The 25,240-nt window shown below is 36.8% G+C and overlaps 1 protein-coding gene and 1 long non-coding RNA gene across 3 annotated transcripts in view; one reads left to right on the plus strand and one right to left on the minus strand.

Annotated features, from left to right (window-relative positions):
* Positions 1–15,626, minus strand: part of LOC113604116 (uncharacterized) — a 426,541-nt gene extending 410,915 nt beyond the window's left edge. For both annotated transcript variants that reach the window (XR_008296712.1, XR_008296713.1), the window contains exon 1: positions 15,507–15,626. This is a non-coding gene — a long non-coding RNA (uncharacterized LOC113604116). The remainder of the gene's footprint in view (positions 1–15,506) is intronic.
* Positions 15,627–15,643: 17 nt separating this feature from the next.
* Positions 15,644–17,539, plus strand: SMIM30 (small integral membrane protein 30). The gene is made up of 3 exons (XM_027075308.2): positions 15,644–15,706; positions 16,079–16,172; positions 16,641–17,539. The coding sequence occupies exon 3, from the start codon at positions 16,686–16,688 to the stop codon at positions 16,863–16,865; it is 180 nt and encodes a 59-aa protein (XP_026931109.1). The 5' UTR covers positions 15,644–15,706; positions 16,079–16,172; positions 16,641–16,685; the 3' UTR covers positions 16,866–17,539.
* Positions 17,540–25,240: the final 7,701 nt, after the last annotated feature.

Below are 25,240 nucleotides of genomic sequence, written 5' to 3' on the forward strand. Positions count from 1 at the left end.
AAATGTCCAGCAACTGATGAATGAAGAAGATGTGGTTTATACACACAATGGAATACTACCTGACAATGAGAAAGAATGAAATCATGCCAGATGGAACTGGAAGGTATTATGTTGAGGGAAATAAGTCAGTCAGAGAAAGACAGATATCATATGTTTTCACTCATATGTGGATCTTGAGAAACTTAACAGAAGACTGTAGGAGAAGGGAGGGGGAAAAGTTGTTACAAACAGAGAGGGAGGGAGGCAAACCATAATAGACTCTTAAGTACAGAGAACAAACTGAGGGTTGATGGGGGTGTGGCAGAGAGGGTAAAATGGGTGATGGGCACTGAGGAGGGCACTTATTGGGATGAGTACTGGGTGTTGTATGTTAAGTGATAAACCACGAGAATCTACCCCAAAAACCAAGAGCACACTTTACACACTGTATGCTAGCCAATTTGACAATAAATTATATTTAAAAAAAATGAAACTTCTGTTTATTTAAGTATAAATTCCTGCCAAGTACAGAAGAATCACTAACTTGACAGTGATTTCCGATAACTGAATGACAAAGCCCTGCTCTTGTTATGGAAAGGAACAGATGCAATGGGGTCAGAGACCCATTCTTTTCAGGTTTTCTGGAAAAAGTAAAATGATATTATGTCTTTCCCTTTCCCCTTCACTTCTATTGAATCAAATCTAGACCAGTGCTTCCAAATGTTTACACCATACACCTTATGAGGGCAAATATTTTCAATATTCACATATATGTACATAAAATATACAAATTATACCCATGTTATTACTGTGCTAGTAGATACATTTCAAAAAATACAATAGTAGAAATATTTTAAAAGTGAAAAAATAAATAAATTTAAACTTTATATAAATAATGGCCCAAAATTCTTTCTTTACATTAAAATATTCTTAAGAATAATTTTAACAATTCAGTCAACAACAGATGTTGGTGAGGATGCAGAGAAAAAGGATCTCTTTTGCACTGCTGGTGGGAATGCAAACTGGTGCAGCCAATCTGGAAAACAGCATGGAGGTTCCTCAAAAATTTAAAAATAGAACTACCCTACAACCCAGCAATTGCACTACTAGGTATTTATCCAAGAGATACAGGTATGCTGTTTCGAAGGGGCACATGCACTCCAATGTTTATAGCAGCACTATCAACAATAGCCAAAGTATGGAAAGAGCCCAAAAGTCCATCCATGGATGAATGGATAAAGAAGATGTGGTGTATATATACAATGCAGTATTACTCGGCAATCAAAAAGAATGAAATCCTGCCATTTCCAACCACGTGGATGGAACTAGAGAGTATTATGCTAAGCAAAATTAGTCAGAGAAAGACAACTATCATATGAGAACTTTAAGATACAAAACAGATGGGGAACCTGGGTGGCTCAGTCGGTTAGGTGTCCGACTTCAGCTCAGGCCATGATCTCATGGTCTGTGAGTTTGAGCCCTGCATCGGGCTCTGTGCGGACAGCTCAGAGCCTGGAGCCTGCTTCTCATTCTGTGTCTCCCTCTCTCTCTGCCCTTCTCCTGCTCACTCTCTGTCTCTAAAATAAATAAGCATTTTTTTAAGTTAAAAAATAATATACAAAACAGATGAACATACGGGAAGGGAAGCAAAAATAATATAAAAACAGGGAGGGGGACAAAACAAACTCTTAAATATACAGAACAAAAGGAGGGTTGCTGGAGCAGTTGTGGGAGGGGAAAGGGCTAAATGAGTGAGGGGCATTAAGGAAGCCACTCCTGAAATTATTGTCGCATATGCTAACTTGGATGTAATTAAAAAATAAATTATTAATAAAATGTAAAAAATACTCTTAATAATTTCAAAGTAGAGATTTATACAATCAAATATACATCATTTCTTTTTATCTTTGCCTACCATTTATTGATGCTGGGATTCAAAATCTAGTTCTGAATTCAATCATTGTTATTACAAGCTAACAAAGACAATGCTGCTCAAAGATAAATAGATCCAAACATATGAAGCTGTTTGAAGATCCAAACATTATTGGCTGCATTTATTAAATCATGGCATTCATTTTACAATCCTTTGAGTGATTAGTATTATATTCAGTCCATAGTTTTTGTTAGGAACTTTGAAGTTTAATTAAGCTAAAACTGGGTAGTACCATATGTTTATGCACTTAACCCGACATACAAATACTAAAATAAACTGTTGTATGCTGAAAATGACCTCATAAATATGGGCACTATGGTTGGCTCCCACTCTTCCCTAGAATCTCCAGGGGACTCTTCAAAGCACATGACTGTTTGACATGTGGGCACTACAGGGCACCAGTGTAAAAACACATGGTAAATTTCAGTAAATTTGTATTTATTATCTAGGGGGAAATAATTATAGAAAGAATTTGAATATTTTGTTGTCAATTCTCAAGCAATCCAGGGAGAAAATCTCTGACCTAAACAACAGATTCCAAGGAATTGCTTAGAAAATACAATACCACAAGTTTAACCAGTATCTTTTTTTCAGGTTTTGCTTCCCTGAGTAGCTAAGTATTTAGGCAGTATAATAAACAGTGTCAACATGTTTCCAGTTCTATACACTGCACATATTTTGCTACCCACATACCCAAAGCCAAATAGACTTTTATGTTCAGAGTTTAACGTATTAACTCACTCAGAAATTAAATGAAAATACTTAATTTCCCAGAAAAGCACAGTATGAAACTTAGAACAATAATAAATATGAAAACCTACTTTGGTCTAAAACTTAATCACCCAGAAATGTACAGTACAATGACTTCATATTCACAAATTTGTTAAGATCATTACAACTGATGGCAGGAAGCATTTTGTAGGTATTCCATAACAAATTCATTTTAAGGACACATCACAAAAGCTTGACTAAGTTTATATACTGATCCTCAGACTATAAACTTTTGTTAGTCTAAATAGAATATACAGAACCATTTTTCATCTGTTCACTTCAGCCTACATGATAGTTTATGAAACAGTACAAGTTACACAGGCTGATAATAAAATATGAACAATATAAGCAATATATCATATATATTTATTTATAAATATTAAAAAGTTATTAAAAAGGTTTCCTTTTCAGAAATAGAAAAAAAGTATATTATTTCCTTCCAATTTGAACGAAAGAAAGAAAGAAATACTAAGGAGAATTCTTTCAGAAAGATAAATAGCAGTGCCCCCAAGACTTGAAATGAACCCTTATAATAAGCACCAGACTACTAGCATAGACTTTGGGGTTGTGAAAGGAGGAGATAAGAGAATCAGAGAATGTCAGGTTCAGAGAAAACCTTTAAGGACATCTACTAAGCCAATCATCCTTGTGAAGTCTGATTCCTCTCTACAACATCATGCCAAGTAATCATTAAGCTAACCTATTCTGATCAAGAGTTCACTGCTCACCAACACAGCCAATTCCCTCTTAGAACATTAGAAAGCTTTTTCTTATATTGTGCTAAAACATGCTTCTGTATCACTCTCATCCACTGGCCAACCTGAACAAGTCCAGTTATTTTTTTTTGGTATGTCTCCTATGGAATGAATCACCAAAAATACTGGTTAGTCTCGCTGAGTCTTCTCATTTACATCCATAGTCTTTCAACTACGTTCTTCAACTAACAATTCTAGTCTTAACAGAGTCCTGGTTAATATCCAGTTTGTTACTGTTTCTTGAAAAGCAGAGAACCCATAAAAACACCATTTTGCAAGGTATGGCCCAAAGTGGAAAGAGCAAAGCAGAACTTAACGTTTCCCATTCTAGGTACTACATAGGTATTCCTGTAACCCAAGATTATACTCGCTGTTTTCATTGCTATGTCACACATGTTGATTCAAACTGGGCTTTATGTAGATTAAAGTATAAAATCTTAGTTGTTAGCTTACTCAATATATGTTTACAGAATGCTGCTACACAAATACCATATTATTAGGGGCAGTAAAAGAAATCAGTGAGATATAACTGAAACACTGAAGACCCTGGGCCCAAGTCCCAGTTTACCCAACTATAGCTGTGTGGCAAGAACACCTGTTAGACCTATTCAGTTTTCATAATAGAATAACTATCTTGCTTGCTGGTCTCAGTTCTAAAGCATATGGATGGGCCTTTTGCCAGCAATTTAGAATACCAGCACTCCAGGTTATCTAGCTCCCTTCCAAATACCTACTGAGAGAAGAAATGTTTAGGAAAAACAGGTCCAAGACCTTACATACTCAATCCTTGGTTAATGTTGAATCACAAGAAAGCTATATATTAGGAACCCACCACATACCTTTCTAATCACCTTCAGTGAGTTGCATTTAATTGTTTGTCCTAATCTTTAACAGAAGAATGTTGTAAGAAGTAACCATGTTACTTATGTTTTAAACTGCATGGGAATGTTTTAAAACTGAGGATATTGCCCATTTTATTATTCAGAGTCCCTTTCACTCTTGGTTTTCTCTGAGGAATGGGATGCTTCTACATTCTGAAGGTAGAAATCATCAGAATAGTTTTATACATTTTTAAAAATAAGTTTCAGAGAAAGATCAGTCTATGAGAAATAATGAGGAAAAATGCCATTTTATATACGCACAAATGGCAAGAAATATTTGTATTTTCTGTTTCATCAATAACTGAAAAAGGGATCCATAAGAGTAACACAGGTAATTCTAACTGGGTCTTATTAAATATTTATTGTTAATTAAGTTAAAGATCATTATTCAATTGCCCTTATGTTTCCTCTTCCCAAATAATCAGCCTCCGTAACATTTTCCCCCAATGAAAAAGGTTCTAAGATCAGGTAAACCTAAGAACTACCTTGAGAACTTGTTTTAGAAATTTGCATTTTTAAATAAACTACCTATGTAATTGGGAAGTGCACCACAGAACACATGTTGAGAATACTCTTCCAGGACCAATTTTTGGATCACTTTAATTAACTCTGCCACTCACCCTCAGGCTCTCTGCTGTCTCTCTAGATCCCTTTTAAAGCCTGGTGACCAAAGAAAGGTAGGTAGAGTACTCTCACCAAGGGTCCTCCTACTAAAGCACAGCAGATAAAAGGAATAGGTCTTTGCTCTTATGTAGCATACTACATTCTAGCATTGATAGGTATGCTTACAAAAGCAGTGCTTCAATTATGACTGTCAGATTGAGGTCTACTAATTTTGACTATCCTGAGAAATGAGAGCTTAAAATGCATGAAAACAGGCCCAAATCACAATCAAACTAAACTGTGAAAAGCACTTATAGGTCTTTTTCCTCAATTGAACCAGTTACAATCATTTTTTAAAATAACTTATTCTACTTTTAAAATAAAGAATTTTCCTTTGAAGGAAAAATCTGCCAACCTCCTTGAGTAAAATCTTCTTCCAGAAAGTAAGATCACTTTGTCATAATTTTTATGAAGAACTTTAATTCTAATAATACCACTTTCAGAATATCTACAGACAAGTAGCCTGTTGGCATAATGGGCTCATGGAATAGATTTATAAACAATCAAAATATTACAGGCAAGAGTACAGAAACTTTATTGTTGCTCTCCAGCTCACCATTTCACAGACAAATAAATCATTCCATGACACAGCGACTGATGTTATACCATAAAGTTCTGCACCTGGACCATCTATATGATTTAGCAATAGAAATAGATTAAAAAACTACAAGTGACCAATCACAATATGTCAACTGAAAATTCACAGTAAATGTCTACATTAAAGGTTCAGGTACCCATTCAAGTTTCCAAGCTGACTTTACAGTCATCACTTCCCAGCTATTGCTTACTCTGAAAACTCTAGCCCTATATATTCTATCATGTATAAATTGACTCTAGATAAATGGCATTATCAAATGAACAAGTTGAAATATTCAAAGCAGAAACTCAGGGACTGAAAAATAAGTGACTTACTCAGAAAATTACTCAGATATAAATTTTATAAGTCTTTAGATTCAAGGGAAATCAAGCTAAGACCAAGTGGAGTATGATTCATTCTCCTATGTCATTTGCATTTGCTATCTGCTATTTTTTAATTTTATAAATTTCATGCTGTTTCCATGGTTACCAGCTCTTAATCATAGTGAACACCTGGTCTATACAGAGGAGTTAATATTTCCTTATGAACTGCACATACTAAATTGTTAATAATTTCTCTATACTTTGACAGTGACTAGTTTAAGTTTCTGACCTATAAGCAAAGATTTTCAAATGGTTCTTTTGACTTTCTTTTCTTTCTTTTTGAATTTTATATATTATATGGACTTCAGTGGTTTTGTGAGAGTTGAGATTTGCCAACACATCACAATCTATATTCTCTGACATGTAGTATCTATACCTAGGAGTAGGTATGTTTCTCATCCTGGTCAGACATACTCTATTTAAAAGAAGTTTTTTTGTACATATTCATTAAATCTAAGCCAAAATCAGTTGACAAATGAGGCAAATACTGGTACTCACTCATTCGCCAAACTAGGGCATGGAGAACAGTACACAAATACCTATAACTCCTCAGTGACTCACCATGGATAGGTTTCCTAAGCAACACTAGAGCACCTTATTTCACAGAAAATTAAAATGGCATTTGATCCTGTGGACATTTCCATATAAAAGCATATGGGTTTGTACATCAACTAGACTTTAATTAGAAAAATTTTTAAAGCATATATTCAATGATTAATAGTAAAGACTTTGTCAGATTTCCTAGGTTCATATCCTGACCCTACCATTCAGTAGTTATGTAACCTTGAATAAATAATTTAACTATGTCTCAGTTTCCTCATCTGTGACAGGGGATAATATAGTATCAGCTTCAGAGAATTATTTTAAGGAGTAAAATATTTCACTATTTTAAGAAATTAGATAATTTGTACAAATTCACAGAATAAGTAAGTGGAAAGATAAATTTGGAGCCATCCAATGGCCTCTCCTAAGACAATGCTCTTAATCAGTCCATTAGGATGAATAAAGTGCAATATAAAGAAATAATCTCACAACTTTTCAAACCTATAAAATTTGTCCCATCTAAGAATTCTTAATCTGCTCCTGGAAACCCGGCAGTGTAGGTAAAATTTGAATCTGTCAGTACCTGTGGGTGGGGTTCCTCTACTTCCCTGGACATCACAGATGTGTGTGTATAATTGATTCCCACTGATTACTGAGGTTCATTGGTGGAAGTGAGTGACACATCCATAATGGGCTCTAGATGGTGCATGGAACAATGGCATTTGCAGCTTGCCCATACACCTCTGTAAAATCCTGGCACCAGACAGTTTAGCCTCAGCAGATGTTTTTTCTGCAGCAGCTGACCAGCTCTGTAAGGTCCAGTTTATCTCATCCTGTTAACCTAATGATTAATTAGCTCTAATGTAATGATATCACTGATAAATGTCCTATTATGGATGTAAAATACTGACCAGCTCTGGGTTGGTCTTTTTTAATTATGAAGCTCCAATAAAATGCCTCTATTAACTTGGCTTAACTCAATTACTAGTAAGAAAATCTCAGTTTTTATGAATTCCCCGACACACATACCAATGACCGCAAAACCCTGATGTCAACTCGTCCTCCTGCTTCTGATGGATCCCAGAAGTGCCTTCCTTCAGGGCCTACCAATGACTCACTTCCAATAGTTACAAAATAAGCAGAACCACTTCTCCATTCTTCTCTGAAACCATTTCTTGGTAACTACTGACTTGGTAAATTTTCCCCTCCACCACTCTATTTTAGTAAAGGATGGTATAGGCTTGGGTTCTCTTGAATTGAGAGACTAAATTCTGAATCTGATAACCCTAGATACTTAATGCTAAGGAGGAACTATACAGAAGTCTGAAGAAGCATTCAGACAGCTTGAGAGAGAAAATGGAATGTGGCAATGCTTCAGAAGAATTGTGGTTCATGTTGCTTCCAAATATGTTCACAGGGAGAACTTGTTGCTGGCAGATGCTGGGCACAGAAGAAGCTGCTCATCTCTTTGGCACTGCTAAGGAAATGATGGGTCTCTTTTAGAAGAAGGACTACATATGTATAACATGGCAGTTATTGTCCCAATCTATGATCTAGACAGAATATCTAAGTCTGAGTTACAGCTAGATAAAAATAGTTCATTAAGATGGTTTTTAGGCATGTTAAAAATCAAAAAGGAGGTTGGAGTCAAAGGAGTTGAAGATATTATTATATTTGTTATATTCCAAAAATTAATCCCTGCCTCTACATCACTTATTACTAGTAATCCCTGGGCTTACATTTCAAATTACAGTGTCCCTCATAAACTAATGAAAACCATTTTTACAACCCTTGACTTATAAGTCAAAGACAAACTTTAAAAAGGAACAAACATGATTTTTTGTAAGCTATTTGACAAAATAGAGCTCTTTCATCTGTGGACTAGAAGCAAATGAATTCTAAGCAGGAGTTACAAGGAGAATATTTGTCCTCTTCAGACAGTCGACCTTACTGAAGCCAAGGAAGTAAGGTAAAACATCTTGGTACCATGTTCAACCACTGTGTGAAGTTCCGTTTCTCAGGCATAATATATAAGTCTTTCTGTCTGTCCTACAAGATCTGCAATTAATTATCCCATAACAATCTATCAAAAGTCATACATTCCTCTGAGCCCAGCATCTCAATTATTATAATTCCCTTTTAGCAAAGCTTATAATGCTGCCTTTTACGTTGCTGTAATTTATGAGAAAAGCAGTACAGAATTACAGATTAGCTACTGTAATTGGAAACAGAATTCAAAACGAATTAAGAGTGTTTGCTTCTTTGTTTGTTGCATTTTGTTAAGGCTACCCTAGAGATCATTCCAGCCAAATGATTTCTTAAGGCTATTCGCCCATATCGAGACCCTCTTAAACATAATTTTAAAACTTCCGGAACTCAATATGATGAATTAATGATACAACACCACCTAGGTGGATAATATGTTTTAAACATAAACATAATCCCCAATGGGTATGAAATAGTTCAATAGAAAATGCCATCAGGGCAATAATTGGATGTTTTTTTGAAACAACTACCACAGATTTAAAGTAGTAGGGGAATGTGTCTAATCAGTCCTCAATCCAAAACCTAGGGGGCCTAAAATGTGTCTGCATCCAAAGTTTCCACAGCCAACTTTTACTTATTATGTGCATCTGCAGAATAGCACATTCACAATAGAGAGAAAACCACATCCTAGAGACCTCATATTTCATGGATGTAATTAACAGAAACTAGTAAGAAATTAAATAGTTAATATTCAGTGAGGGCTTACTACATGCCAGCTAATAATTCCAGGAATTAATTTATTTAATCTTCGTACAATACATATCAAGTAGTTACTATTATACCCAATTTTATGAATAAATAAGCTAGTAAGCAGCAGAGGTAGGATTCTAACCAAGCAGTCTGACCCCAGAGACCTTAACTCTTAACCACTAATCAGAGATATATAAATACAATTAAAGGAGGAATTGAGAAGTACTGATGTCTGGTCCGTTTTTCAGTCACTTTAAAAACATTTCATTTAATCCTCACACAACATATTTTGTGAAAGAAAACTGAGTCTCAGAGAGATTAAATAAATCCAAAATCCCAAATCCACAAAGCCACCAAGGGAAAAACTAGTATGCCTTGTACTATAGCGTATTATCTCTCTGCAACTTTAAGACTAAACTGAGTGGCAGATATAAAGGCAGAAATCTCACTTCAATCTACATATCAGTGCTGTCATAAGAAAGTGACCACTGGAGCCTATCTGGCAGAGAGTTGGCTGGAAAAAGAAAAGAGTCTGTAAATAACCCAAAACATAAAACCAGCACACTTAGAGGAAGAAGTTCTAAATCATTAAGACACTGCGGTGTTAGTGTGTCTGTATATATGTTTGTGTGTGTGTGTGCGTGTGTATACACATAGACACGTGTGTGTGAACTCGTTGTTGTTTTATTTCATTCTGCTCTCAACTACACCTTTCATTTTGTTCATGAAACCTGGAATGACTGTTGACTGAAACTAGGAACAGTATCCATAACAAAAGAGTATTTGGCAATGTGTAAGGGCAGCTGGTTGTCCTGGTGCCTGGGTGATTCTATTGACATCTAATGGAAATGGGCTAGAGATGCTAAAGATCCTGAAATATTGTGTCTGCACAACAAAGCACTGTCCCACCAAAAATGCCAATACCATTCATCCAACATTAAGAAGTATTTAAAGGAAACATTTCAAGTATTGGGAAGGAAAAAAATACACGATTCAGGTAGACTTAATCAACATTTGTTGTCAAGATCCTGATGCTCCTAGTGGACAGAGGAAGTAAGTAGGGGCCATTACAGACAGGTTCTTGAACAAAGTTGTTCCTGTTTTAGATGCTACTACATCTTATATATACATAAATGTAAATTCTTGTTAATAGTATCATGGAGGAAATACATAAGACTAAATTTTGAATGAAGACTCAAAGTAATCTCAGTCTAGATAATCAAGTATCTTCATACTTTAGCCCAAATACAGGCTTCCTACTTATAAGGTAGTTTCTACCATGAACAGTATAAAGGCAAGTAAATATTAATCAAATTACAGTCTTATACTAGCATCATTTATTCATTCACAAAATATCTCCTAATTATCTATCATGCTAGACACTGCTGTAGAAGCTGGGAACTCAGTAGTAAATAATAGGACAGAAATATTTCCTGCCCTTCATGGAATTTTCACTTTCCTGTACTTGTTTACTTACTACATATATAAACAAATACATACATAATATAATTTCAGTTAGTGATAGGCACTATGAGGAAAAAATTAGGCAGGAAACTGGACAGATTGGAATGGAAGAGATAGCTTTTGTGATGTGCTCAGGGAAGAGGGTGACATTTGAGCAGAAACTTGAACGACACTGAGAAAACAGCCATTAAAAAGTCGGTGGGAATTACTATTTAACATGGTACTGGAAGTCTTAGCCTCAGCATTCAGACAACAAAAAGAAATAAAAGACATCCAAATCAGCAAGGAAGAAGTCAAACTTTCACTATTTGCAGACAACATAATACTCTATGTAGAAAACCCAAAATCCTCCGCCAAATAATTACTAGAACTAATACATGAATTCGGCAAAGTCGCAGGATATAAATAAACGTGCATATATCTGTTGCATTTTATACACCAATAACGAAACAGCAGAAGAAATCAAGGAATCGATCCCATTTGCAACTGCACCAAAAACAAGAAACCTAAGAATAAACCTAACTAAAGAGGTAAAAGATCTGTACTCTGAAAACTATATAACACTTATGAAAGTAATTGAAGAAGACACAAAGAAATGGAAAGGCATTCCATTCTCATGGACTGGAAGAACACTGTTAAAATGTCTATACTACCCAAAGCAATCTACACAGTTAATGCAATCCCCATCAAAATACCAACAGCATTTTTCACAGAGCTAAAACAAACAATCCTAAAATTTGTGTGGGAACCGCAAAAGACCCTGAAGAGCTAAAGCAATTCTGAAAAAGAAAAACAAAACTGGAAGCATCACGATTCCAGATTTCAACCCGTATTACATGTCTGTAGTCATCAAGACAATATAGTACTGGCACAAAAATAGGCACACAGATCAGCAGAACAGAATAGAAAACCCAGAAATGGACTCACAACTATATGGTCAACTAATCTCTGACAAAGCAGGAAAGAATATCCAATGGAAAAAGATAGTCTCTTCAACAAATGGTGCTGGGAAAACTGAACAGCAACATGCAAAAGAATGAAACTGGACTATTTTCTTATAAGTTCAAAATGGATTAAAGATCTAAATGTGAGACATGAAACCACAAAAATTCTAGAAAAGAGCACAGGCAATAATTTCTCTGACATCAGTCATAGCAACTTTTTTCTAGATATGTCTCCTGAGGCAAGAAAAACAAAAGCAAAAATAAACTATTGGGACTACATTTAAATAAAAAGCTTTTGGGGGCACCTAGGTGGCTCAGTAGGTTAAGCATCTGACTCTTGATTTCAGCTCAGGTCATGGTCTCACAGTGTGTGGTTTCAAGCCCTGCTTCAGATTCTGTGCTGACAGCGCAGGGCCTGCACAGGATTTCTCTCTTTCCCTCTTTCTCTGCCCCTCCCTCCACTCACACTCTATCTCTCTCTAAAGATAAATAAACAAACATTTACAATAAATAAATAAATAGCTTCTGTACAGCAAAGAAAACAATCAACAAAACTAAAAGGCAACCTATGGAATGGAAGAAGACATTAGCAAGTTATATATCTGATAAAGGGTTAGTAGCCAAAACCTATGAAGAACTTATCAAACTCAACACTCAAAAAGCAAATAATCCAGTGAATAAATGGGCAGAAGACACGAACAGACACTTTTCCAAAGAAGACATCTAGATGGCTAACGGACACATGAAAAGATGCTCAACATCACTCATCATCAAGGAGATTCCAATCAAAACCATGATGAGATACCACCTCACACCTTTCAGAAGAGCTAGAATTAAAAGAAACAACAGGTATTGGCAAGGATGCAGAAAAAGAGGAACCCTCTTACACTGCTAGTGAGAATGCAAACTGGTGCAGATACTCCAGAGAATAGTATGGAGGCTCCTCACAAAACTAAAAATAGAACTACCATATGATCCAGCAATTGCACTACTAGGTATTTACCCAAAGGATACAAAAATACAGATTGGAAAGGGTACATGCACCCTGATGTTTATAGCAGCGTTATCTACAATAGCCAAATTATGTAAAGAGCCCAAATGTCTATCATCTGATATATGGATAAAGAAGATGTGGTATATACATACGGTGGAATATTACTTAGCCATGAAAAAGAATGAAACCTTGCCATTTGCAGTGAGGTGTATGGAGCTAGACCATATTATGTTATGTGAATCAATATATAAGTCAATCAGAGAAAGACAAATACCACACGATTTCACTAGTCTGTGGAACTTAAGAAACAAAACAGATGAACATATGGGAAAGGGGAAAAAAGAGGAAAAAGGGAAACAAACCACAAGAGACCCCTAATGACAGAGAACTAAAGGGTTATAGAGGGCAGTGGGTGGCGGATGGGCTAGATGGGTGATGGGTATAAAAGAGGTCCCTTGTTATGATGAGCACTGGGTATTGTATGTAAGTGATGAATCACTGAACTGTACTCCTGAAACCAATATTGCACTGTATGTTAACTAAACTTTAAATAAAAAGTAAAAAGAAAAAAAGAAACAAAGAAAATGCCCGTGAGAAAAATATTACTGGCAGAGACAACAGCAAGGGCAAATTCAATAGGAAACAACAAAGATGGCATATTTAAGAAAGAGCAAACAGATGAATGTGATTGAAATGGAATAAGCATGGGTGAGTGGTGGACTGACATCAGAAATGCAGAAAGAGGCAGAACGCATAGGGTTTTGTGAGCCTTGATAAAGAGTTTGCACTTCAGCTTAATGTGTTGGAACTGGAGAGTTTTAAGCAAAGGAATAAATTGATTTTTGTTTTTAATCACTAGAGTAGTAAGAAAAAACTGAGAACTAGAATACCATACGACTTTGATACTAGGATTGGAAAAAGGTCACAAAAGCATATATAGCAATTCGGGTGTTAAACTGCCTGCCTGGGGTGGGTGAATGGTTAGGGAAATTTAACCAACTTTATTTAAAACTATTTGGGGGCACCTGGGTGGCTCAGTCAGTTGAGTATTTCACATCTGCTCAGGTCACAATCTCACCGTAGGTGAATTCAAGGCCCTCATCGGGCTGGCTGTTATCAGTATGGAGCCTGCTTTGGATCTTCTCTCTCTCTCTCTCTGTCTCTCTCTCTCTGCCCCTCCCCCACTCATGCTCTCACTGTCAAAAATAAATAAAAACATTTATTTAAAAATTAATTAATTAGGGGTGCCAGTGTGGCTGAGTCAGTTGAGCATCCACCTTTGGCTCAGGTCATGATCTCACAGCTCGTGGGTTCCAGCCCCACGTCGGGTTCTGTGCTGACAGCTCGGAGTCCAGAGCCTGCTTCAGATTCTGTGTGTGTGTCTCTCTCTCTGCCCCTAACCCACTTGCACTCTGTCTCTGTCTCTCTCAAAAATAAACATTAAAAAAAAATTTTTTTAAGTAATTAATTAATTAAAACTACTTAGGCCCAAAACACTGCTGCACAAACTTCTGCTACTCTTTTTCAGATGATTCAGGTCATTAAGTGACCTCTTAATATTTTAAAGAAAAAGCATTTTACCATCCACAGACTCTTGAAACTTAAAACCAAACCATTATCTTCAATGTTGACACATCTAGAAACAAGCCTGCAATAACACTAACTTTAAAATAGTCTGCTGACTTTAGGTAACTTTAACAGACATAAAAGGAAAAATATCCCCAAAATGTTCACACTAGAAAGCAAGAGAATATCTTGTAATGTATTTCAAATATACTTGGTTCGAAAGGTACAATACTAAAAGTTCAAAGCAAATGAGGCAAAGACAAAACTTTACTAAAACAATCAAGTTTAGAGAAGCAATGCTACCAATATTACTGTGTAGTTATCCTCAAACTTCTACTACGCAAGGGGCCTTGGTTTGGTTTATTTGGCACTTCTTGGTCTCATGAAACCTTGTTGGCACATGTATCTATTCAAATAATTATGATTAGCCCACTTCACTGTTGGGTTTGTGTTAGGAGACAGGAATATAAAGTTTTGCTGTAAGTTTAGAGAGATTGGTAACATTTATGAAAGAGCATAAGATGCAATACAAGATCACGTGCTAATTACGGGCACCGAGCTGAATGTACCTGCTACACCGGAGAGACTGACTTTCAGAAAGCGGAGTGACTTCATCCCTAACACACATCATTAATAACTTACCATGTGACGGTGCCAAATAAATAGCCGAATCAGCAAATCAGAGTTCAGAAAACTGGATGACTAGAAAGTTTCATTTAAGGACTTCACAGGTACTAGCACTCAAGAGTATCTTTCAGAAAGGATTGACTTACATATGGAAACAATTCACTTACGGTTTAAAAGTAATAATTTCGTATATTTTCATAAATGTTTGGGGGCAGCTAGGGTGGGTATCATAAAAACGTAATTGAAAAGAATTATTAACATTCTTGAACTAATGGGGAAACTCAATCCTAGAACCTTCATAAATAATAGGTATCTTCCTATAAACCCTTTTTATTTTCCTAAACTTTTTTTTTTCCCTGCAAACGGTTTTAACATTTCCCAAAATGTCTAATTAAACGTGTTTTCCCCTCTTGATTAAAAAGAATTAACAAAACGTCATAAGATACATTTGGAAGATGGTGACAGGGGATTCCCTGCTTCAAAATGTTGGAAGCCGCTAGTTTAAAAGCGCCCGAAACAGATGACTCGGCTTGGGTGCTATTTTCCCGCTGTTGTGTTTCCATTTCAGTCTAAGAAAAGACATAACTATGTGTGTGTCTCGAAATCTTAGATAGGGTAAAAACCACCTACTGTCATTTCTTTATCACATTTTTGAGAGAGCATTTGTACAAACCCACTAAACCACTTTACCAGTAAAACTCTGCGCCCTGTGAGAACACCCGCAGGGGAGCTCCTCCTTGTCTCCGGTAGCGCGTGCTCGTCACTCCCTCAGCCAGTTACCGACGAGCGCGCCGGCGCATCCTGGGAGACGTCGGCAGCAGGGATTGTGGGAAGTGTAGTTTGGAGACCCCGCCCTCCTCGCCATTCCTGTAATGGCTGCTTCCCGGAAGGTAATGTAGGAACTCGTCTCCAAAGGATACTTAGGGTTGCCTCAGTGTATTTGTAAAACAAGGATATTTGCACCTCTCCGGGACAAAGCAGGGGTTCTTTTTAAAATCTTAATATCAAATCCTGGCACAAACTTGCTCTGGGTTCGGTTTATTTTTAGCTTTTCCTGTGCCGGCGAACTGACCCAAGTTTAAGTCTAGCTCCCCTGCCTGAACAAACTGTTTCCTCTAGTTATTATCCATTCCTCTCTCTTCCGAACGACTTCCTCCTTCTGCACTGTGGCTGTATCTTTAAAAAATGATGATGCTGATGATAATGATGATGATAATGATGGTGATGATTAATTCTTAAATCCTACCCTTTTCTGATACTAGGCTCTGTCACGTGGAACCTTTTAGCCTCAGCATCCGGAACTCCAGGAAGGGAGTATTTGGAATCAGATAGAATTATACATAAATACTTTCTTTGGTAAGTGTTACTAATTCCCCACAACTTCACAGACTTACATATTGCGTGACTTTTGCCAGATTTGTCTGCATTTCCTGGGTGGGAGAAATCCTAAGAATGTAATTTTTACTCAACATTTACTCAAAATACTAGGATATTTAAGTTTCCGAGTGTCTGGTGTGTTTTCTGTTTGTTCTTAATTATGTTCTGTTCAAGTTGCTTAGTTGATTTACATGAGGTTGGCATGATAGCATGTGGAAACATTGCTGGAGTCAAGGAATTAGCATTGAAAGGGGGGATTAGCCTCAAATGACCTTCTTTAAACTCTTTTATAAACTTACCGGGTTTTTTTCTACCTTTAAAATGGGGAAATGGGTCTGAAATTTAAATTTAAAAGGTTATATGGATTGTTATTTATGTATTCATGCTGTCATTTGAAAAGGTGGAAAATTTTAATGATTCCTTTTTGTTTCCATGTTTGATTTCTAGAAACTTTCTGCCCTCAAGATCGAGATACCTGAAAATCCCAACATCATGGCTTCAGTTTCAGCACAGTTGTTCTTGGTCCTCATTTCACTGCTTTTGGTGCTGCCTGTTGTTGAAGCAGTAGAAGCTGGAGATGCAGTCGCTCTCTTGTTAGGTGTGGCTCTCAGCATTACAGGCATTTGTGCTTGTTTGGGGGTATATGCACGAAAGAGAAATGGACAAATGTGATTTTGACAGGCCTTCTGAATCAGACCTTGCCCAGAAAACCATTGTGAATTATTGAGGTTAAAAACTGATCTTTAGTGTCTGAAAGTTCCCAAGAAATAGGGTATTTTCACATTTTTAATTGTCTCCCTGTAAATGGAAGCAAACTGATATATGTTAAATGGGAAAAAAAAGTTTCCTTCACAACAAATAATGCACTGAAAACAAGCAGTCTAAAAGTCCTATATGTTAGTTAGAAAGAGGCTCAAAGAAGTCAGATGACCAAAATTTACATATTATTTCAAAGTTTTGGAATTCTCAAAGTGCATGAGATAGGAAGAAGGAAACCCTTACCCAGAATCCTAGGAAATTGCCACTGCCTCCTGCATCACTGAGGAGACTTTTCTCCATATTTTTATTAGATTTTTGTTTTGTTATCTCCCAAGTTAGTGTTGTACTTAGGTATCAAATACATCCAGAAATTAAAATTTTTATTTCTTTGGTTGGGGGGAAGAGGTAAGAAAAATGTACTCAGTGTATCTAATGTTAAAATGGAGAAAATATTTAATGTAAAAAAATACTTTATATGGACATTTAAATGGAGAAGAGATTTAATGTTAAAAACCTTTATATTAACTGAATAACAACATCTCTATAGTGAGAAGTACTATATTAAATACAAACCCATTATGTTGTAAGTTAATGTGTGATATTCATTTCTGTTTATTTCAGGCTGTCTTCACTTTCTGTGGACTTTTATGTCAGCTAGGTGCCTTCCTTTAAGTGATCACACTAGCTTGTAGAGAATACTATCAATCATAAGTGAGAAATGGGCAGTATCAAGGTAGAAGTCCCTGTTAGAGACTCCACAGATACAAAAGGAAAATGTAATGGCCTATACTGGTTTATACACTAACCAGATGAAGCATACCCTCTCTGATCATACTACTCAAAGTGTCCTCAAAGTAACAGTATCACCTAGGGACTTGGTAGAAATGCTGAGTCTCAAGCCCCATTCAGACCAATTGGATCAGAATGTGCATTTGTTTCAAGAGCCTAGAATAGGGGCGCCTGGGTGGCGCAGTCGGTTAAGCGTCCGACTTCAGCCAGGTCACGATCTCGCGGTCCATGAGTTCGAGCCCCGCGTCAGGCTCTGGGCTGATGGCTCGGAGTCTGGAGCCTGTTTCCGATTCTGTGTCTCCCTCTCTCTCTGCCCCTCCCCCGTTCATGCTCTGTCTCTCTCTGTCCCAAAAATAAATAAACGTTGAAAAAAAAAAAATTAAAAAAAAAAAAGAGCCTAGAATAATTTGTATGCATATTCAAGTTTAAGAAGACTACTCTAACCTGCTTGAGCTCAAGAATCACCTGAAGGACTTGATAAAACTGTCAGATTCCCAAATCCTCCTAGTTGCATTGTAATTTGAGGCTGGAACCTGGAGTTCTCTGTTTAACAAAGGCCCTTGGTGATTCTTTTGATTCTGTAGATAGAGCCAATGCGGAATAATCTGAGTGAATCAAACTACTTTAGGGTCCTGAAAGCAGGTAATCAAGTTTTTACTAAAATAATGTATTATCCAATTTCTAGTTCTCCAGGTAACATTGGGAGCCTGAATTTTGATTGAAAACAGGCTGTAGCAACCTAAAACCCTCTTTATAGTGTGTTCCTGCAAATGAACTCACCAAATGAACTTGCGTGAGGGATTGGGTAGAAGATACAAGGAGTGAGGGAAAGCCATGCTATAAAGACAGAAACTGAATGGATCTGTGTTTGTCGTAGCTGTTTTATTTTTTCACAAAGGAATGCACTAACGTTTTTTGTTTTGGTAAATTGGCAGTTACACATTGTGTAATTAATAGAACTTCAACATAGATTGTAAAACAGTTTGCCCTATGTCATAAACCAGCACATTGGTACTGGTGTAGAGATGCTGCTGCTGCTGCTTTGAACTTTTCCATTGGCATTGGGAGAAGTCAAACTTAAAGTACATTTGAAATTACAGTGCATTAGCCATTTAATCACCTCCAGGTACTATTTTTAAGACGATCAAAATAAGACTGCAGGCAAATATTCTTTAATGAACATGTATTTCCAGAAGTGCCTAGAAGGAATTAGGAAACCATTTTCTTAGTGTTCCCTTAAAAAATAGAGAATTATGAGGTAGCATTCAGGAATTTTGATGGATATACTGAAGAGTACCTTCTCTATTTTTAGCTGCTTTTCTACCTAGGTTGGGTTATATGGGTTAGCCTGAAAAGAACAGAAACTTATAATGGCTCTTAACCTTTTTAGGGCCACCAACTCCATCGAGGATCTGATAAAAACTGGTCCTTTGCCTGGAAAAATGCACATACATGCTGGCATTTTTAGATTAATTTCAAGTAGTTCACAGAGCTGAAGCCCATCCAGAACTTACAAATTAAAAATATGTGCTTGATGGGTTTTTTGTTTGTTTGTTGTTTTTTGAGGTTCTTTCAAATTCTGCAATTTCTTGATTTGCTCTGATGGATAATAACTGCTGTGGAGCAGTTATAAGAAGAATGGGATTAATATATGTCCCCCAAGTGCCAGCATGATTTATAGATGTCTAGTAAATGCTCTGTGCATGTTAGTTCAGATAAGTTCAGTTACCAAGGCAGAAGACTAAGTTGAAATCAACAAGAAGTGCTGGTAACCTACCCATTTCTCTAATGCCAAACATCAGTGCATTTCTTGCATCTCTTCTTTCTGGCTGCTTTCCAGAGTTTTTTTTTTCTCCGTCATAGTTTTCAGAAGGTTGACGATGTGTCTTAGCATGAATACGTTTGGGTTTGTCCTGTTTGGGGTTGGCTCAGCTTCTTGAACCTATGGGTTTATGTCATTTCCCAAATGTAGATAATTTTCAGCCATTATTTTTACAAACAGTATTTCAGCCCCATGTACTTTATCTCCTTGACTCCAGCGACTCTAGTCACCCAGTAGTTAGATCTTTTGCTGCAGTCTCACTTGCCCTATAGCTTTTTTTCTTTTCAGTCTTTTTTCTCTGTTCAGACTGGGTAATTTCTAGCGTTCTATCCTCAAGTTCACAGATTGTGCCCATGTATTTTTTTAGTTCTAAGTTTTCCATTTAGTTTTCTTTGTAGCTTGTAATTCTTTGCTGAGACTTGCTATTTTTTTCATTTGTTTCAAGCATGTTTGTAATTGTTCTTTGGACTTTTACGGTGGCTGCTTCAAAATCCTTATCAAGTAATGCTAACGTATGTGTCATTTCAGTATTGGCATTTGTTGATTGTCTTTTCCCTTCAAACTGACCTCTTCCTTGGAATGATGAGCGATTTTCCATTAATACCTGGACAATTTAGGTATGGTATTAAAAAGACTGGGTCATCTTTGAAGGTTGTATTTTAGCAGGTCTTCTCTGACCATGCTGCCTCAGAGCAGGGGACGTTGTTGCCTCAGTACTGTGGGGTGCCATGTGGCTACTGGGTGGGAGTGAAAAGTCCAAACTTCCTCTGTGGTCTCCGCTGTCTCATGGCCATGTCTGAGCCCATTGACATTTCTGGGTTGCCAGCTTCAGAGTACCTAGTAAACTATGAGGAAAAAGAAAATCCAGAGAATTCACCACTAGGTCTGGCTCTGGTCCTGAGGTCCCTGGCTGGTCTGCCTTTTTTCTACCTTTCAGAATCTTCTTATGTTTGTCTTTTACACATAATGTTCAGGGTTTTTAGCTGTACTTAGTGGAAGAAATAGGAAAAAGGATGTCTACTACATCTTCCTGTAAGCAGAGGTCTCCTCAGTGCATATTTAAGAGTGAATTTTCTGGAGAGAGAAATGTCAGGTAAAGAATTGATTCAAGGTATTTCATTTAACAGACCTTTGTCCTGTGATCCACATCTGCCCTTCCCTCTTCACCCATCCAGCATATTATTTATTTTTGTCTTTACTCAATAAGCTGAATTAGAGAGTATGATGACAATCAAGAATACAGGAGTACAGTTGAAGTTTGAAAAAATTGGTCTGTATCTATATTTTGTCTCAGCAATAAGAATGTGAGGGCAGCTTCTTGAAAAACTGATGTGATACCAAATGTACCAACTGAAGGAATCAGGTAGGCCCAGGAAATCTCAAAAGCTAAACATCACATGCACTTTTACCTTCTTAGCTTGTCAAATGCCATTTCCAAATTTGGATGTAGGAAAGATGATGTAGCTATATAGCCTGAAGCACATAATAAAGGGAGAACTCTGAATACAAACCATCTCCCTTGCAAAGACTCAAATATTCTTTTTGGTGGTATCACAATATGCATGAAGAGCCTAAGCTCTGAAGTCCAACAGACATAGATAACCAGGCTCCATTACTTACAATTTGATGTTGAGCAAGTCACTTTTAAATTTCTGTCTCCCTCTTTGTTAAATGGCGATAATAACACTTTCTACCTCATAGATAGATGAGGAATACGTGAAGTAATAAATGCAAAAGACTTGACATGCTTGAGATTATTATTGGTATTTGGAGATATTTTCTAGACATGGAAGGAATTAACTACTCAGTAAGCATCAATTTTGTATTTATATGTTAAAAGAGTTCTCTTTAGAAAGTTACATAAGCAAATCCCCTATTAAACAGTCACTATATATTTTGACCTTTTCCCTGAGTGTTGTCTTTATCATAATTGACTTCAACCATTATAGGCTTACAAACTGATGAAACTCAAAGACACCCGTGAAGAAAATTTGGCTTCCCTAAAGCTTCCCCAAATTTTGAAGAGAAAGAAAGAAAAAAAAATTGATTCTGTTTTAGTAATTCCTAACGTGTTGACCATGGGTCTTTACTAATTGACACAAAAGCTTAGCAGTAACTGTTTGGTCATTTAAGAAGATTCAAGGACTTTTGGTTTTGCTTGTTCAGGAAAATAGATCTGGTCTATATTCCATCAGGAAAAGAACTCTGATAAATCTCATCTCCTTAGAAGTCATAAAGATAAAAGCAACATAGAATGTGTTCAATGTTTCCTATGGTAGGGAATAGAGCTGAAGCCCTGACTGAGACTTACTAATTCTAGACAGGATTTTTATTCTTAGGTGAGAACAGGGCCAAATCAATAAGTATGTGTATAAAATGGCATATTTAAAATTTTTCTAATTTTTAATAATTTAATTTTTCTAAATCATTTATGTGATTAAATAATAGACATCTAGCATCTAAATGCAAAAGACAGAAGACCAGAAAATCACAGAAGACATCTAGCATATAAATGCAAAATAAATAATAGACATCTAGCATCTAAATGCAAAAGACAGAAGACCACAAAAATGTGATTGCTGCAAAATACTAAAATGTGGTTTAATTCCTCATTGATTTATAATATCACAGCTATGATACCCCTCTCACATATTTCCACTGAATCTATTATATATGGGTGATCAAAATTTTGAAAATATTAGTTGGCACTTGATAATTTGAAATGAAATTATGAAATTTTATATACAAGAGGGTTCATTATTTTTAAAGGACTAATCATGTAGCACTTTGTTAAACACTGGGATTATAAATACCATATTTCTCAATATTAATCAAGATAATTATGCCCTGGATAAATGTGCATAAATCACTTAACAAAAGAATGTAAAAGCAGGCATGATCACCAAGAACAGAAACTATACCATAGTCTATTTCAGATGATTTGTCAGACCAGCCCTTTTCATTTTTCCACAAAAAATTACCAGAGCATTTCAATAGCAACATAAAACAATTCTGTGGGTCCTATAATGACATATGCCTGCTTCCACTCATTTAATCAACATTTTTCAAGACATCATCACTGCAATTTAGAGACAAAAAAAGTAACTACCAGGCAATTGACCTTGAGCCCATAATTTAACCTAGACAATTTCTTCATCTGTAACATTATTTGTGCAAACTCTAAAAAGGTTTCCTAGTGGTAGAATTCTGTAGCTCCATAAAGAGTTTTACTAATTTCAAAACTAATAAAGTGGAATGTGTTAAAAATATTGTAATTACCCATTTTAAGTCAGCAGCATGAGGAGCTGATTTTCCCTTTGAACTCCACTAAAAACCATAGTCTAGTCATTTGGTACAGTTTTGGATGTCAATTGAGTGAAGCGGGGGCAGCTCATTTTCTGTACTGAACAAGTATGATTAGAGATTGTCCCAAGAAGGAAGAAGAAAAACAACCGTAGCCCTGCCACTCCCACTCACAGCAAAAAGCCCACACGCTAATTGATGTCGGCCTGGCAGTATCCAGAAACAAGCAACCTTGCAGTTTCATGTGCTCAGTCTTTTCTGGCACTACTGATGGGACTCTGCTAACAGCCACCATCATCCCAGTGGCCAAGACAGACAGTTGAGAGGATGCTGAGCACCTCCCTCTCCCTCACACTCCACCTCCAGGCCATGTCTAGGTCTTATGGAATCATCTCCAAGTTGTGCCTGGGATTCACTCACTTCTCTCCATCCTCATGGCTCCTACCCAAGTTCAGACCACCATCACACAGGCACCCCAGCTGGTCTTTTGACCTCCCACTGTAACCCTCTGCGATCTCTTATAAACACAACTGGAACCCCAATTTCTCCGTCACCTACCTTACACTGTAGCTTTCAGCTGTATTGTTTTTCACGTCCTAGAAAGCATCATGTGTGTTCCCTCTCTCTCTCTCTCTTTCTCATTTTGCATACTTCCTCTACTTTATAGATCTACATGTTACTTCCTCTGCCTGGTGTAGTTTTCCCAAGTTCACCTGCCTCATTCCTACCTTCCTAGGTTTGAACAGCACTTCTTTAGGACCTCTTCCCTAACCCTTCCTGTCTGAAATACATATTCTACTGTGTGCTCACACAGCATTCTTTACATCCCTTATCAATAAGGCAGTCTGTATTTGAATCTCTGTTTGCTTATTTTTATCTCAACCAACTTCAGCCCCATCTCTGTATTCTAAGCTCTTGAGGTCAGAGACTGAATTACTGACTATTATATTCCTGGATTTTAGCACAATGCCTGGCATATAGAAATTACTGCTCACTCAATCTTTTATAGAATGAATATGTGATACAGAGTTAATGTAGCAAAGGGACACCCCAGCCCAGAATACACAGTGGATCCTAGCATCCCTTCACTAACCCTATATGTGCCCTTACTGTACTCAGTACAGCTATACCAACCTTTCAGATTTATATGGGCTAGGTCTGAAATTCAATGCAAGATTTTATCATTTTCTTGGACATCTAATAATTATAGAATATGATTTTAATAAGTATTAACATGTATTCTAGTTAGCTGATTTGAATGAGTATATACACTATTTATAAAAGCTTGCATTGTGTATGCATATTTAATGCTTTGTTATTTAGAAATGATCTACCATTCTGAAACACAGGATGATCCTCTCCTTCATCTCCTTCTCATTCTCTTACTCATGCTATACTCCAGTAACACCAGACTGCCTGAAATCAAATGCCTTGCCATACCTCCGTGTTCATCTTTCATTTGCTTTATAAAGAAGCCTTTCCCCAACAAAGCCATTCCCCAAAGAAGTTAATGATATCTATCCTCCAGAATCCACAGTGTATTGTTTATACCTGTAGTAATGTATTTCATGCAACCTTGTTTTATAGTTATTTAGATACTTATTATCCCTTTTATACCACTACCCCTACTACCCTTTCCCTTCCATCCACCTATCCTCCATCACCTATATCTTAATCTTAAAATCAAGATTGTGTCTTTTAATTAGTGCAAGTACTCACACACCCTGTCCATGCTGTTAGATGTTTCAGTGGATACTTGTTTCTGTATTTGTGGATTGAATTCAGTTCCTAAAAACTCCAGAAGAACACATCAATATAGTAGCATTGAATAAACAGGTCTATATGCTGACGGAGATAAAATATTGAAGATAATATTATTGCTTTTTTTTAATGTTTTTATTTATTTTTGAGACAGAGCATGAACAGGGGAGGGGCAGAGAGAGAGGGAGACACAGAGCCCAAAGCAGTCTCCAGGCTCTGAGCTGTCAGCACAGAGCCTGATGTGGGGCTCGAACTCCCGGACAATGAGATCATGACCTGAACTGAAGTCGGACGTTTAACCTACTGAGCCACCCAGGCACCCCTATTATTGCTTTTTAATAACACTATCAGTATGGAGTTTTCCTTTTTTTTTTTTTTAAATGTTTATTCATTTTTGAGAGAGAGAGAGAGAGGCAGAGAGAGAGGGAGACAGAGGATCTGAAGCAGGCTTCACACTGTCAGCACAGAGCCCATCACAGGGATGGAACTCAAACCATGAGATAACTACCTGAGCCAAAGTCAGATGCTTAACCGACTGAGCCACCTGCCTCGAACTCTATCTTTCAGAAAGCAGTTGGCAATTCATATTTACTCTAAATGTTATCCATTGAAA

Source organism: Acinonyx jubatus, chromosome A2 (assembly GCF_027475565.1).
Source record: "Acinonyx jubatus isolate Ajub_Pintada_27869175 chromosome A2, VMU_Ajub_asm_v1.0, whole genome shotgun sequence".
NCBI lineage: Eukaryota > Metazoa > Chordata > Mammalia > Carnivora > Felidae > Acinonyx > Acinonyx jubatus.

Bases quoted from the DNA above. Each gene is read 5' to 3' on its own strand.
- SMIM30 (XM_027075308.2), top strand. From the start codon at position 16,686: ATGGCTTCAGTTTCAGCACAGTTGTTCTTGGTCCTCATTTCACTGCTT.